At 40.6% G+C, this 14,477-nt stretch overlaps 2 protein-coding genes across 2 annotated transcripts in view; one reads left to right on the top strand and one right to left on the bottom strand.

Moving 5' to 3' along the window:
• The first annotated feature begins 339 nt into the window (after window positions 1-339).
• LOC104965658 (dmX-like protein 1) lies at window positions 340-9,872 on the top strand. Its single transcript, XM_010794655.1, has 9 exons — window positions 340-495; window positions 1,443-1,587; window positions 2,934-2,994; window positions 3,406-3,533; window positions 4,022-4,099; window positions 4,241-4,332; window positions 4,485-4,537; window positions 4,874-5,091; window positions 7,052-9,872. Exons 1-9 carry the CDS (start codon window positions 398-400, stop codon window positions 7,274-7,276), a joined length of 1,098 nt encoding a protein of 365 aa, XP_010792957.1. The 5' UTR covers window positions 340-397; the 3' UTR covers window positions 7,277-9,872.
• The window catches only part of hsd17b4 (hydroxysteroid (17-beta) dehydrogenase 4), a 48,336-nt gene continuing 43,062 nt past the window's right edge, over window positions 9,204-14,477 (bottom strand). Inside the window, exon 24 of the mRNA XM_010795528.1 lies at window positions 9,204-11,352. Within this exon, the coding sequence (XP_010793830.1) occupies window positions 11,263-11,352 (90 nt within the window). The 3' untranslated portion in view covers window positions 9,204-11,262. The remainder of the gene's footprint in view (window positions 11,353-14,477) is intronic.

The following is a 14,477-nucleotide window of genomic DNA, read 5'->3' as shown; positions in this document are numbered from 1 at the left end:
TGGAAAAGGCCGGAGGTCGAAAAGGACGACTTGGGCGGCGAATTTCCACCCGCCAGCGCCTGGGCCGGTACTCGGTATCTCAATTTAGCGCGCAAAAGTAAAAGTGGAACCGAGAGTGGTATGCCGCTGCTGCGGCTTATATTCAGGTGCGGCTTATAGTCCGAAAATTACGGTATTTATTTAAAGGGAAGCAGTGGTGCTGGTGATCAAAGGAAGGTTCACCTCAGGTCATCATTAAAGGAAGTTTGATGGTTTCCTGGCCGCAGGCAGAATGAAGATGAAAAAGTCAAATTAAGTCGCCCTATTTTCCTCACCCTTATCATCTCTGTCACCCCTCTCTCTTTTCCCATGTCATGTCTGTCTTTCTGTCTCCCAGGCAAATCGTAATTGTTTAGTCATGGCCTCCACCCATGACATCCAGGAGTTGGATGTGTCATCCATCTTGGCCACACAGATCTTGACATGGATCGATGACGAGGAGGCCGAAGCCAAAGGGTAGGAGTGCAATCTGTGTGTGTTTTGTTTGCTGTGAGAGTTCACCCAGAGTAACATCCACTCACTTTTCACCCTCATACCAAGAGAGCTAAATTGAGTGCTGGCTGGGGACAATGTGATTGGTTCTGTAATTGTGTAGGTGGTGGATATGCATCTCTATTATGTGTTCATTATTATTGCATGTGCCACATTGTTAATAGATATATTTGTGTATAGCTGCTTCTTTCTATGGACAGGGCCACTTTCTGTCAGTGTGCGTTGTTCTAATTATATATTTTTTGTGTTAAAAACAGCAATTTAAAAAATAACAATATACCTTTTTATTTCTGCCTTTTGTGTTCTCTTTCTTGTCCAATGTTCAATTTCTTTACTAAAAGAATGATCTTGTTCTGAATTCAGAAAGCAGTTTACTGCTAAAATGTCATAAATTGAGAGCAGCATAAAGAGTGAACTGAGAACACTTTATTATCTGATTCATCGGTTGAGTGGTATTCATCAGGGAATATCGTTACTGTGATAAGTTTTGGGGTATTTGTCCTCATATTGTGCATCCCTAATACCTGCTACCAGTTATATTTCCCAATAAATGCACACGTTAACTTATAGACAAGATCATTCTGGCATCATTTTTGGTTTGATTGTTATTTTCCATACAGGGTTATCATTTCTTCTTGGAAGACTTTCCTGTGTGTTTAAATGGCTAATTTCACATCCGACCAACTTGAAAATGTGCCTTTCCTTTTTGCCACTGATGCATTTACACTGATGTTAATCACTTGCCATCGACTCTTGGGAGAATAAATAGGTCAGTTAAAGAACATTAAAACCTGAACGCACAGAGATAGCACTGATATTCATCTTTTTTTCTTCTCGTTTGTCCCTTTTTAAGATTTCACTAGCTTAATGAAATTAATTTCACAATATAACCCAATATTTTGTCCCTGCAGTGTTTCTGATGACTTCCTGGTGGTGCATGCACGCGATGACTTTGCCACCATCCACGGCACCACGCCGTACACTCACAGCAGCCCAGGCACCCCCATCAACATGCCGTGGCTGGGTGGGGTGCAGACAGGCCGGGGTGCAGCCATGGTGAGCTGTTCTTTACCCCATCTGTGTTCTCATGCTTTAGTGATTTGCATATTTACATACCTGACAACTCTTTCACAAAGCATCTTGCATTGCACCGTTGGAGCTTGAATGTAGGTGGATGTGTTAAGAGGGTGTCATCCATTTAAGAACAAAAGTGCTGTTCATCAGCCAAGTCTAAGACTACCAAACCAGTCGAGGAAAACTACCATGAAATTATAAAATGGCTCAAAACCAAAGCTAGATAACTATTTGCCGGATACCTCAATGATAATTGAATTGATCCTCTACTGTTGTCATTTGGAAATGAATCCAAATCTAGTATGGAGTTAAACCTTGAAAAAACCCATCAGTATTATTTCCACAGGTTTAATACACTATACACACATGTTCTGGATTTGATTAATGAGGTCTGTTGTACTTGAAGCAAAATCCTCAAAGCAGTTTAAACAACTTTAATCAATAATTCATTTTAATCTGGCCTCAGTTAACCAAAAGCGTCTTGGCTGCGAACATGAACTTCCTTCCATGATTTACAAAGTAACACAGATGCTCTGACTGCTACAGCTTGGAGACACCAGGTTCTGTCATTCTTATACTTGTATTTATAAAAACAGAAACATCTTTCAAAGCCATTTTACTGAGCAGATACATTTGGCAGTAGCAGTCACTAGGGGTATTGGTTTTATTTTGGTGGTAGCAGTGTTTTGGAAACGAGTCAGCGGTGAGTCATGTTGTGTTGATCTCGATAAGCAGAGCGGACAGTTAGAGCCCTAATTACTTCAGCAACCAGTCAGGCTGGTGCTCAAGGTTGGAGCAGAATACGTTTACAGACAATAATAAATAAAATCCCTGGCAGACATTGCTGTTAATGTCTGCCTTTCTTGGCCACCAGTCAAAACACATGACAGGAGATAATAACAGAGCTTCACTACATTAAGGCAATGTATGCTATATGATGGTAGAGCCACCATCCATTTATGCTGTTATTTATGCAGCCTTATATATGTGCCTTGGCATAATTAAGATTTGCATTTTCTGAGCTCATTAATTAGATTTTATCTACAGATGAGCCTTTTTTAGACCTTGTTGGGTAAATGTTAAGGCACTTTTAACATTTACATAAAACTTAATGGCAACCCATTAGTAACAAGCCATTAGTTTAACAGAGAGAGGAAGCTGCAGTGATAAGAGCTTTAGTATCGTGTCATATTGTTTAAGTGTCGACTGGTACATAGTTCTCTGTTGTAAAGAACTACCGTGTATCATAATAAAGTTTTATATTTGTTTCTACTCAAGTTGGCTTACTAAACATCTTCTTCTCCTCCGTTTCACTTTTCGTCACCTAGATGATCAAGAGAAATATCAACAATGTGAGAAGAATGACCTCCCATCCCACACTGCCGTATTGTAAGTACGACTGTCAGTGGATTAGAACCGTAAATGCATATTACATTTGCTATAATCATGTCTCTTATGTTAAAGGGCTTTCAGGGGATGATTATATCACAACCAAAGTTTATCTTTTTCTTCTCGTCCCAGTTTGGTGGATTTAGTAAGGCTGAGTGAGCCCTGTTTGTTAACTCACTTTTCAGTCATTCTGCAGAGTGGGGATTCAGTTGTTGTTTGGCTGGGACGATTCCCAGCACGTAAAATAAATGGCTGTTTTCTTTGTTTGTGAATAAACCATTTCCTATCAATTATACATATGGAAGATTTTGCGAAACTAAGAAATGCTAAAACCTCGTGTTGGGACTTGCATCCTCGTTGAGATGCACGGATAAACGAGCTGACGGCACACTTTGTTTTTCTGTATTTCAGACCTGACAGGAGCGCAGGATGGAAGCGTCCGGATGTTCGAGTGGGGTCACTCCCAGCAGATCATCTGCTTCAGGAGTCCAGGCAACTCCAGAGTCACCCGGATACGATTCAACCACCAGGGGAACAAGGTGACACTTAACCACCACACCCAGAAGTCAGACTATTCTTAGCTTTGAACTGCTTTGTGATGTGAGGTCTGATTCAGCAACATATTCACTCTTTGCCGTTCAGGCTCAAACCTCAGTGGGGGGTTTGGCTCGAGCACATTTTGTTATTCAGCCGAGTGATTCAACTGCTCTTAACTCAGGCAGTCGCCTCGAGCTGATAACTTTCTCAGATGGTGCTTCTCCTGTGCCAGTACCGTCTTCTCTGGCCAAAAGAGTGAAATATGCTTGAAAAAAATATATTGGAAGAACCATCAGATTTAGATTTGAGTTTATGTCTGTTTGTTAGTCGCTGTTGAAGTGGTTTGGAAGATAGTTTGAGAACAAGCCAAGTCACGCAAACACAGCAGGAGGACAGGACAGTATGTTATTTCTCTCTGATGTAAAATAAAAGATTATTCTAACTTGATTTGAGCAAAGTCTGATCTATGCTCTCTGAATGTTGTTTTTAGTTTGGTATCGTGGATGCTGATGGAGGTTTGAGTCTCTGGCAGACCAACACCAGTGGGACTGCTCCCAAACCATACCTGGTAAGAGACTCACTGAGCCGATGGATCTCTATTTAACTGACATGTTTCTCTTTCAAGATGTTCTCACACTTTCTTCCTGTTATTCTAATGTTTTGTTTAATCTCCTGCTTCTCTCTTTCCTTCTTTGTTCCTCTCTGACAGACGCTGCATTGCCACAACAAGACAGCAAACGACTTTGTCTTCGTGGGCTCCTCCTCCCTCATTGCCACTGCAGGACTCTCAACAGACAACAGGCACGAGAGGAGAATTTTCCAATTGAATTATGTTTTATGAACTTCTAATGAACTGCTGCATCGTTTGAATTCAGCTCCACTGCACTGTGACCAGCAGTGATAATGGCCTGCCCTGATTGGATAGTAATATTGTTGTTCTTTCGCCTCCACAGGAACGTGTGTCTGTGGGACACTCTGGTGACTCCTGCCAACAGCCTGGTGCATGGTGAGATGCAGCTCAGCAGAACTGCTTATTTGATGAATCACCTAAAGCCATCTGCAATAATACTGCGAATCATTTAATAATAAAACGTTTTTGTTTTTTTGTCCAAACAAAAATATACGACAACCCGTTTCCACCGTCTCTAATGTGAATATTCACTTTTTTAAATAAGAAAGTTGCCTATAAACTGTTGGTGGAACAAAACAAACAAATGAAAGACATCTGCTGAGACATTTGTTTTTTTATTCTGCAAAATAATTGGCAGAGAAAATTAACATAATTCCCAGCCCTTATTCCAAATATTATCCTCAAGTACAAATATCCCATCCTTCTCCTCAGCGTTCTGCTGCCACGAGTCCGGGGCCACGGTGCTCCTGATGGCCTCCAGGCAGCAGCTGCTCATCACGGGAGGGAGGAAGGGCTGGATCAGCGTCCTGGAGCTCGCCCCCCGCCGCCAGCGCCAGAGCTTCCTGGCTCACGACTCCCCCGTCAAAGCTCTGGCTGTCGACCCCACCGAGGACTGCTTCATCAGCGGGTCAGCTGAGGGCAACATCAAGGTAACAACACCTGTGTTGAATACATTTGATAGATTTTGAGATGTATAGTTAATTAAGAATAAGATGGATCTTTATTAATCCCCGAGGGGAAATTCATTTTTTCACTCTACTGGTAGTATACAATTATACAATTACACACATATGCCGGAAATACACACACATGCAAACAGGACCTATGCATTGATGAAAAGGTGGAAGACCATAAGGGCTGCTAGTATTCCGGTGCCAGGGAGCAGTTTGGGGGGTTTCGGTTGGGTGCCTTGTTCAAGGGTTCCTCGGCAGTGCCCAGAAGGTGAACTTGCACCTCTCCAGCTACCAGTCTCTGGTTCGAGTCGCGATTGGACCAAAAAAATACAGAGACCTTTTGCTGTCCAAGCCAAGTCCCTTCAGACTGACGCAGGGTGGGTTCCTAAATTACTTTTTTAATATATAAAATAAAAGTATATTTAAAAACTTTTTTTTTTTTATTAGAATCTCCCCGAAATAATGGTCATTTCATTCTAGACTTTTCCCAGAAAGTCATTGTTTTACATGAGTGATTCACTGGGGGCAGTCATTTGTAAAAACTTGGATTATAGAAACAATTTTAATAAAATCCTCGACACAAATTTCTCCGTACCTGTCAGAAGAGTCCTGTCGGGCGTCTGGTCCCAGGAGGGTGAGTGTCTCCCCCCTCCCCCACGTCAACAATCAGATGTCGCACATTCATCCCTGGAGACACTGAGCCCTATCAAAGTCATTCAAACAAATGTCGCTCTTATGATTAACCACCTGCTGGGACGACAGTGTGAATGACGGGGACTAAAATGTAAGGTGAAAGCAGTGTGACACAGTTAGAGCGCGAAGGAAAGCGCTTCGACTGAGCAGGCAGGAGACGTGACGGTCTGCAGATATTAGATCCCCACAGACAGCAGCTCTTTCATCTTTCTGACTTAAATGTGTTGGCGAGGATCACACCGCTGTCACTCCAAGGGTGACACTGCAGACGTATGAGAAATGGTGCAGTGCACATCTGCTTGAAATACAAATGGCTTTTATTCTGGATGATTGCTACCAGAAACTCCATCATCTGAGGCCATTAATTGTATATCGACTGATTGGAAATGTAGCGTGGGTGAGCTGCAGATTTCTGAGTCTTTAAAATGTTTGATGAGTCCATGAAAGTGGAAAATTAACTAACATAACAGCCTTCAGTCTTTGAAATACCTTATCAAATAATAAAGCTCCCAGGCCGGGAATACCACTCAAACAATGCAAGTTGCTCAGAGCTATCCGTGGTTCCCTGAAGATTTAAATATTTGAAAGCAGGTCACAAATGTCTAGAATTTATGTTTGGTATATATCATTTTTTATTTAAAGTGTATTTTTACTAGGCTATTTTAAAACATTGAAGTGTGGAAGTATATGCATAGTGTATATACAGTACATAAGTACACACATATGTGTATCTATCGAATGCTACGTATCAAATTATTAAGGAATTATTGCACTTATACAATGGCCACTTTCCAACAAAATGCCATATATAACCAAATAGAAATTAAACAGTTTTTCATTTACTTATAAAACACATTTGTGAGATAAACAGACAGGGTGAGCAGTACCTGATTTGGCTATTCAACAAAGCAGTGTACATGAGACAAAGCTAATTCCTGAGTTTGAGGATCCTTGTGGGGCAACACCTAGCTAAATAGGAAGATGATTTACAAATGACATTTAAATAGGGAGAGAAAGAGACATTGTACTGGTTGCTGGAACATAAGTCCTAATCATACTCAACCTTACAAGAATAAAATGGTGCTTCATCCTAATGTATAAGTACCTTGGGAAAATGGACAATCAAAGTAGCAGTTGAATGCTCTACTGTCGTGGAGCTCTGTGTTTATCCTCAGGGGTTCTTCAATATGCAGCACTTATACACAAAAAGAATCTCTTTGTTAACTTTCCTCTTCTCTCCCAGATCTGGAGCCTGGCCACACAGTGTCCGCTCTACAACTTTCCCAACGAACACGCTCGCCAGTCGCTCTTCAGGAACCTGGGCACCGGCGTCATGCAGATCGAGGTGGGACCGGCCAATCACATCTTCTCCTGCGGCGCTGACGGGACCATGAAGATGAGGGTCCTCCCCAACCGCTTCAGCGTCGCCAATAACAACCACAACAGTGACGTCAAGTTCATCATATAGACACATACAGGGAAATACATTGGTGAAAGCTATTTAATATTATAATGTGAATCTAGCAGTACTGCTGCCGTGGAAACGCCTCTACACCTGGAACAGTGTTTGTCAGGCCGTGACAGAACAATGATAAGTGTTTTGAACCAGTGTAAATGAAGAATTAAATAACAAAGGAGGAATACTCAAAAGACTACTGAAAAGAGTGAGATCCAGTGAGTCTGATGCCAGGGCCTAAGAGTGAAGCGATCGCATCGAAGCTCTTTGATTAGGACATGACCCGAAGCCGAGCAATCACAGGAGCCTCTTCAAGTGTTTTACCTGCAGTTAAAGTGGGCACCGGGTAATGCCGAGGGCACAGTCTATCGGAATTAACTGAAAGAGACGACAAAAAACTGCTGCAGACTTATTAAAGCAAACTGCTGTCTCAGCGAGGACTGGACACCACGTGGGGAGCCTTTTTTTGCACAGGAAGTGAAGCTGTGGAAGTCACAGGAAGTGACAGGAGACTGTGAAGAGTCTAACGCTGCAGCGCTGTCCTTCTCATATCAGTCTATTAGTCCGTATTAGCAAAGCATCATGGGGGTGGAAGCTGGAGTCATTGCTGAAGTGTTAAGGTGGTAAAATATAGTAGACTTTGTTGTGCAGGCAGGATAATGGGGGGGTGGGGGAATGTCACCACAAGCACAATTCAGTAAGGCCAGTGTTCGTCCTACAAAGCACATTATATCCAGTCACAAGGCGCATTCTGGTGCTTCATTTAAAAAAATGTTTTACACAAAGAGTCAGCTTGGTTGGGAAAGCAGGTGTTTGTCGTGGTAAAACCACAATTTAGGAATCACACAAAAACATTTCATATCACTATTATCGCTTCAGGTTTTAATTACAGGCAATTGGCTGTTGACCTTTTTCAACCAGAAAAATGCTTTCGTATAAGTGCAAAAATAACGCAAATATCTTAAGACACTTACTACGCCAATGCACTTTCTGGCATAAATGTTTGAGAAGAGTACATCCTTTCTCGACTGGTAACTATGGTTACTGCCAGCGGACAGCTAGCTACAGTCTTTGAGCCAAGCTAGCTACAGTCTTTGAGCCAAGCTAGCCATTTTAGCATAAAGGCTAAGACGTACAAAAACGTTTCCAGAGCCACGCTAAGTAAGCTAAGCTAACCAGCTGCTAAAACTTCATAGTTAACCCGCAGAAAAAAAAGAGTATCATATCTAGTGTTCGGTTAGAAAATAAGTATATTTCCCTAACTGTTTAAACATTGTTTTAATCAAGCTCATGGTAAAGTGGGACATACATTTATGTGTGTGCCGCTATCCAAAGTTTCCTAATTGAATGGACTACCTGAATGCGCATTTTCTCAAATCACTCTATTTGCACATAATCATGAAGCTAGATAAGATGTAGTGAATATGACTATATGAGGCTGGATGTCAGTAAAGCAGTCTATGCCTTTGGTAATAATAAGTTGAATATATAGTAGGCCTACGAAGTGCGTTTATCCAAGCCTAGATTAAACTGGTATTATTATTAAGTGTCCTTATTATCTAAACCACACTGGCACAGTACTTTGTTGCTCTTCACAATATTGATGATTATTGATATTAAGTTGCACACAGTAGCTTTCATTTACAAGGACTTGTTTGAATGGGACACGTGAATACCATAATACCTTTCTGGCTGCAGTAACAGTACAATGATAAGACATGTAGCAGGACACTTTGCTGTAGACAATGGAAATGGTTGGGGTACGATTACAATGGGGGTAGTATTACAATTTGAATGAACATACTACTTTGTTGTGGAAATGCTTTATTCCGATAACAATGCACTTCCCTTTCATTTACTGCTAACTCTAATTTCCAAACGGACCATGATTGCAAACCGCCTTCGAGACGATATTGTTTGCCTTGTAGTGTTCGGAGTATTATCAGCTTTGCTTCAGTTGCTTTGTCACGGTTATAGGAATACCTCTTATCATTCAGTTGCTTTACTTTTCATCCTAAATCAGAAGATTGCCTTCAGTATATGCTTTGGAAATGTAATCTAGGTTAGTGTACAATATGAAGGTTCTTCCACATGTGTGAGGAAGAGCTTCATGCAAACTGTCCGATAGTAGTTTAGTCTGAAGGAATATAATGAAGCTATTTACCCATAAACCCTTGTTGTGCTGCTGTAGCTTTGATTTCAGGGAGGATTCGTTTTCAGATGTATTAGTTATGTATATACATAGATCTATAGGCCTCTCATGATGACTGCATAATCATAAGTCGTAGATATGACCAGAGCCACTTTATGAAGAATATTCTGTATAAAACAGGTATATTTATTAAACATATTAAGGATTATCGACTGAGCCATCTATCAAGGCAGACGTAATGTTATTTTTTTCCTCTCGATGGGTCACTAATAGTTTCTTTTTGCTCATTATTTCCCGTTGTGAGCTTGAACAACCAGGATGTGTTTCATTTTTTCCCCCCACAAATCACAGTGGTTGGAAACTGAAGTGTACTCCTGCAGCAAATGGAGATTAAATATTTTTTATCAAAGCCAAACTAAATGTACAGAACGGGAGAATAAAGTCAATTTTATCAAAGCAAGTGTTTTTTTTCTTTCTAATATTACTCATAAACAGATCAGTATCCCACATCAGGGTCAGAGTAAACAAACTCAGCTAAATAAAAAAATCACATTCAACTCGCACTTGTATTGCTTTTTCCCCTATTGTAAATGTGAATTTGATCAGATAATTCTAATTTTATAATGTCATGTAAATTGATGTATTAAAGACACAACATATACAGATGTAATAAAAATAATGATGTGCTAAAAGCAGATGTTTTTTGTAATTTTAGAAACAAATGTGACTGTTGATCAAATATCTCAAACCAAAGGGCCGTACGTTTATTAGGAACATTAAACATCTACTTTCCCTAGTAAGTATGACATTGACACGTTTCAGTTGTTTTAGTCTGAATAACTTTATTTATATTGGAGCCAACAAAATCATTATCAACATCATTGCACTGATATAAAGATATGTTCATAGTTAGTTTACATTTCATGACTCACTTTTCCTGTTGAGCTTTATCTCAGTTATGTTTACATTGATTTCTTTGCATGTCACCACCAGATCAATGGGATAGTGTGAGAAAAGGACCGCTTGTGTCCAAAAACAAAACAAACCTCTACTGGTGCTACACTCCACAGGGGAAGTTGTTTTTTTTTAAGGTGTTTTCACTAAAAAATAACAGCTGTATGGATTTGAGACGGACACAAAAACCAGCTGAAAATAGTGACACAGCTCCTTGGAGCTGAGGAGAACTTCAGATCCAGATGATCATTCTGTGTGGATTCATCACTGCAAGCAACACTTTGACTATAATCATCCGATACATTGTTCTAAAAATAGAAGTTATAGACATTTTAATTACCTTCCACAGTCCAGCAGTATTACATATACTGAAAATGAGCTTTTAGTTGAAACTACTTAATTATTTGTTTGAACAAAATGATTACACTCCTCAAAGGTTCAACTGAGGTTGCTGTATCAGAATTAACAGAAATATTAATTACGACCATAAAACAGTTTTACATTTGAATTATCCCTTCAAACAGTGCCTTGACCCAATGATGGGCAGAATGTTGGACGACTGTGTGTCCTATCTTCTTAAGATAAAGAAAACTGAAAAATCTTTAAAAGTATTGCTTAATGTTTGGATCTTAAAAGGCAGTTGAGTTAAGTGCACATTTTCAGAAGCAAAGAGTCCTTATGGACCAAACTCGGTGAACTCAACGATGAAATTGAATACATTTAAGTAAACCGTCTATTTGATCAAGTCATGTTTGTACATTTTGTATCTCTTCAGTGAAAGTTATTTTACATGAGAACATTTATTCTGAAGCGGTATAAATCACAAGAGGAAAATCATATTAACACAAATGGACGGAGAGAGCTGCTGAGTTAATGGAGTCGTCTGAGGAGCTCACAGCTTGGCGTGGTCTTTCAGGATGACCTCCAGCTTCTGACTCAGCATAATGTTCCCTCTAACCTTCAGTTTGCCGGAGAAGAACGCCTAGAAAACGACAGACATACTTTCAGTTGGGCTTTTAGTTTGATTCAAGCAAACAGGGAGGGAAACGAGGCAAAGAGTCCTACAAATGAAAAGGCAACAAGTGAGGGGGCAGCAGAAAAATGAAAAATATTCATAAGGTTCCGAGCTGCGAGGTGCAGTCTCTTTATCGCTTTCCTCGGCTAGAATCGATCAGGGAGCGGCCGCCATGACGACCCTGGATCGCAGCATCCTCTTTAACTGCCATCTTATATTCCTCCTGCTGCTCTTTTCATCATCGGCAAGGCTGGAATTAATCATTTCATTGACTTCTTTGACATGATGAGATCAAGGACAAAGGCACTGCTTTAATTAAAATGTACAAGGTGGGATTTTAACACGGAGGAGAAAAAGACGGGATTATTAAAAAAAATAATATAAGCATCTGTTCTGAGAAACTTGAACTACAACACTCCCTCAGCTTATAGATGCTAAGCAGGTGGTGCTCTGGAACAATGTAACAGTATAGAGCAGGGGTCTCCAAACTACGGCCCGGGGGCCAAATGCGGCCCGTGGACCATTTTGAATCAGCCCTCAGCAAATTCTGAAAGTATAATGGAATATGGCCCACAAATTAAACTTGTGCTTGTCTTGTATTGTACTTCTTACATATATATGTAAACATTACACTGTATTTATGTGTTAATAAGCCCACTTTTTAAATAAATCCAGTCAATTAAAGTTGGAAACATTTCATAACAAATCTAACTTGATAAGAAAAACCCCAATAACTTATTTGTAAAACAAGTGTAAAATATACCCTTCATATTTCCACTAATAATAAGCGATCTGAGGCCCCTGTTTTAAGGAATGAGTTGCCAACATNATGTCACAATCGAGACTCACAATCGCTACGGATTACATTTGTGGCGTATAAGCAGGTTTTTGTCGAGCCCGTAACAATAGGACATCCCGCCACCCACATTTCGGTCGATGTAAAGGCTAATAATGCAGTATAGCCTGCGTTTAGACCCTAGTCGAGGCTACATCGGGGTAAAATCCCTAAACCAATGCCTCCTTTTTCCTCTCTCCAAAAAAAAACTGCGCCCGGACTCAAGGGACCTGTGTGGCCCCTGGTCACAACCCCACATTCGCAATGTTTTCATTGCCTCAATGTCATTATACTATGAAAACGACAATTGCTACATTACATTGCTATGATTACTTTACCACCCATTATAATAATGGGCAATGTTACGAGTTCATTGCGTCAATGTGTGTTAAACAAATTGGGGCTTTGAATTTACCACAAACCAACTTACCATGATGTGTATCGCCTCTGGTACCAGGCTGCGGTCTGTTAACACGCCCATTAACTATAGAGACCACACAAATGGGAAGTCCGAAGCGCATGCCACTAGAAGCCCCGTAACTGTACTAATACGTGGAGTAAGTCTTTTCCTTGTCTCGCTTTTTATGGTTGTTGTTAACACACGTCGCACGCGCACTGGACGAGGCGACGCTCACGTAGTAAAGTTTTCACGAAGGTGTCGCTCAACTGTGGTGCGTAGACACCTATTAGTTTATCGTTTTTACCATTTCGTTGGTAGTGATTTGCGGTTGTTTGTGACGTAGAATGACGCTGTCATCGTTGTCCAGTCTACCCTGTAGTGCAATGGGCAGGCACACCGCAAACAATCGAATGAGGGCGGACTGAGCGGCCGGAGCGGGGGCCTCGTACGATCAGACAGCTAGCCGGAGCTTTGATGCCGGCGGGGAGACGCCCGGCAGTTGTGTGTGAAGAAGCAGGAAATAAAAAGGAACTCACCTTGTGGTATAACCGGCAAGAGAGAAAGCCTTTGAGCTCCATACTGTTTCAGAAAGAATCCTTTTCATCACCGCAGAATCTGCCGGTAGCATCTCCCGCATGAGCTCAGCCCCCTGAGTGAAATAGAGGGATATGAGGCATGGCTAGAATCGGTGATCTGTTTGGTATTTTGAGCAAAACACTTCATAGAAATGTTTTTAATATATTTTTATATATCTGAGACCTATGCTATTGCCTAAAGATAGCATGATGGGTCCACTTTAAACGGCTGTACGATGTTTTGCAAATGGGAGCAGACCTTGTCCAGGTTCAACTTAATGGTATGACCATAGTGGGTATGACCAACACAATGGGTTGTCAGTTAGCCTACCAATGTTTGTCCATTATATTATTGTTTATTGTACAATTTTAGCCCCAAACAGCATTTAAAATATCAAAACTTATGAGTTTATGAGTTCAACTTGCTACTAGTATGCTAGCTTGACAGGACAGAACAGAGAGATAATAAAACATTAGCTCAAATATTAGCTTATTAGTGATGTTGCAGTGTCCAGTTTTTCCCTGCCATATCATAGTTTGAAGATAGTTTTGAGACAGGAGTCATTGGTACACATTGAACCATTAGCATGCTAAATCGCAAGCTAACTGTTAGTTTGAAAGCAAGCTATCGTGGCAAAGCAGCAGAGTGTTTATACTTTTAAGGTCGAGCTCAAGACCTAACTTTTATATTTAGCTCTTTCTGAGTGTTGAAAAGTGCTCTATAAATACATATGGATTCAATTATTTACTGATAGTGACTTACAAGAGCATATAGCAATTTCCAGGTTAGCTTACTAGCTACAGTAATTTGGCAACTAACCTGCGAGTAGTCTTTACGTTTCCAAACTTAATTTGCAAAGAAGGGCAGAATACATTTGCTGCAAATCTCTGGTGTGTCTGGGCCTATAAGGGAAAGGTCTTTCTGAAGATATTCCCGCAGAGGTGAGCAGCGAATAAAAAGCTAATGGCAAAGGACTCTGGTTGAGTGACCAAATGTTCTTAAAGAAATGTTACAAACTTGTTTTAAATAATGATCCTTATGTTGGTCATAAAACATGTTAATGACACTTACATTTCATTTTTTAAATATAATCTGAATCGTGACTATTTGTAGGAAACATGGGTATTCAACAGGATTAAAACTAGCTTATTCTAAAACTCCACAAAGGCCATCTTTCTCAGCAAGCCCACCTGTCGGTCGACCACACAGCCGTCTCAAAGGTCCTCTGATGGTGCAAGAGACCAAAGCCCATCTATCTGTGTCTGGTGATGCTCCTAAAGG

Source organism: Notothenia coriiceps, unplaced genomic scaffold (genome assembly GCF_000735185.1).
Source record: "Notothenia coriiceps isolate Sejong01 unplaced genomic scaffold, NC01 NC01_scaffold00037246, whole genome shotgun sequence".
Lineage (NCBI taxonomy): Eukaryota > Metazoa > Chordata > Actinopteri > Perciformes > Nototheniidae > Notothenia > Notothenia coriiceps.
Note: the sequence above shows the minus strand (reverse complement) of the source record. Positions and strands in the feature narration are given on the sequence as shown.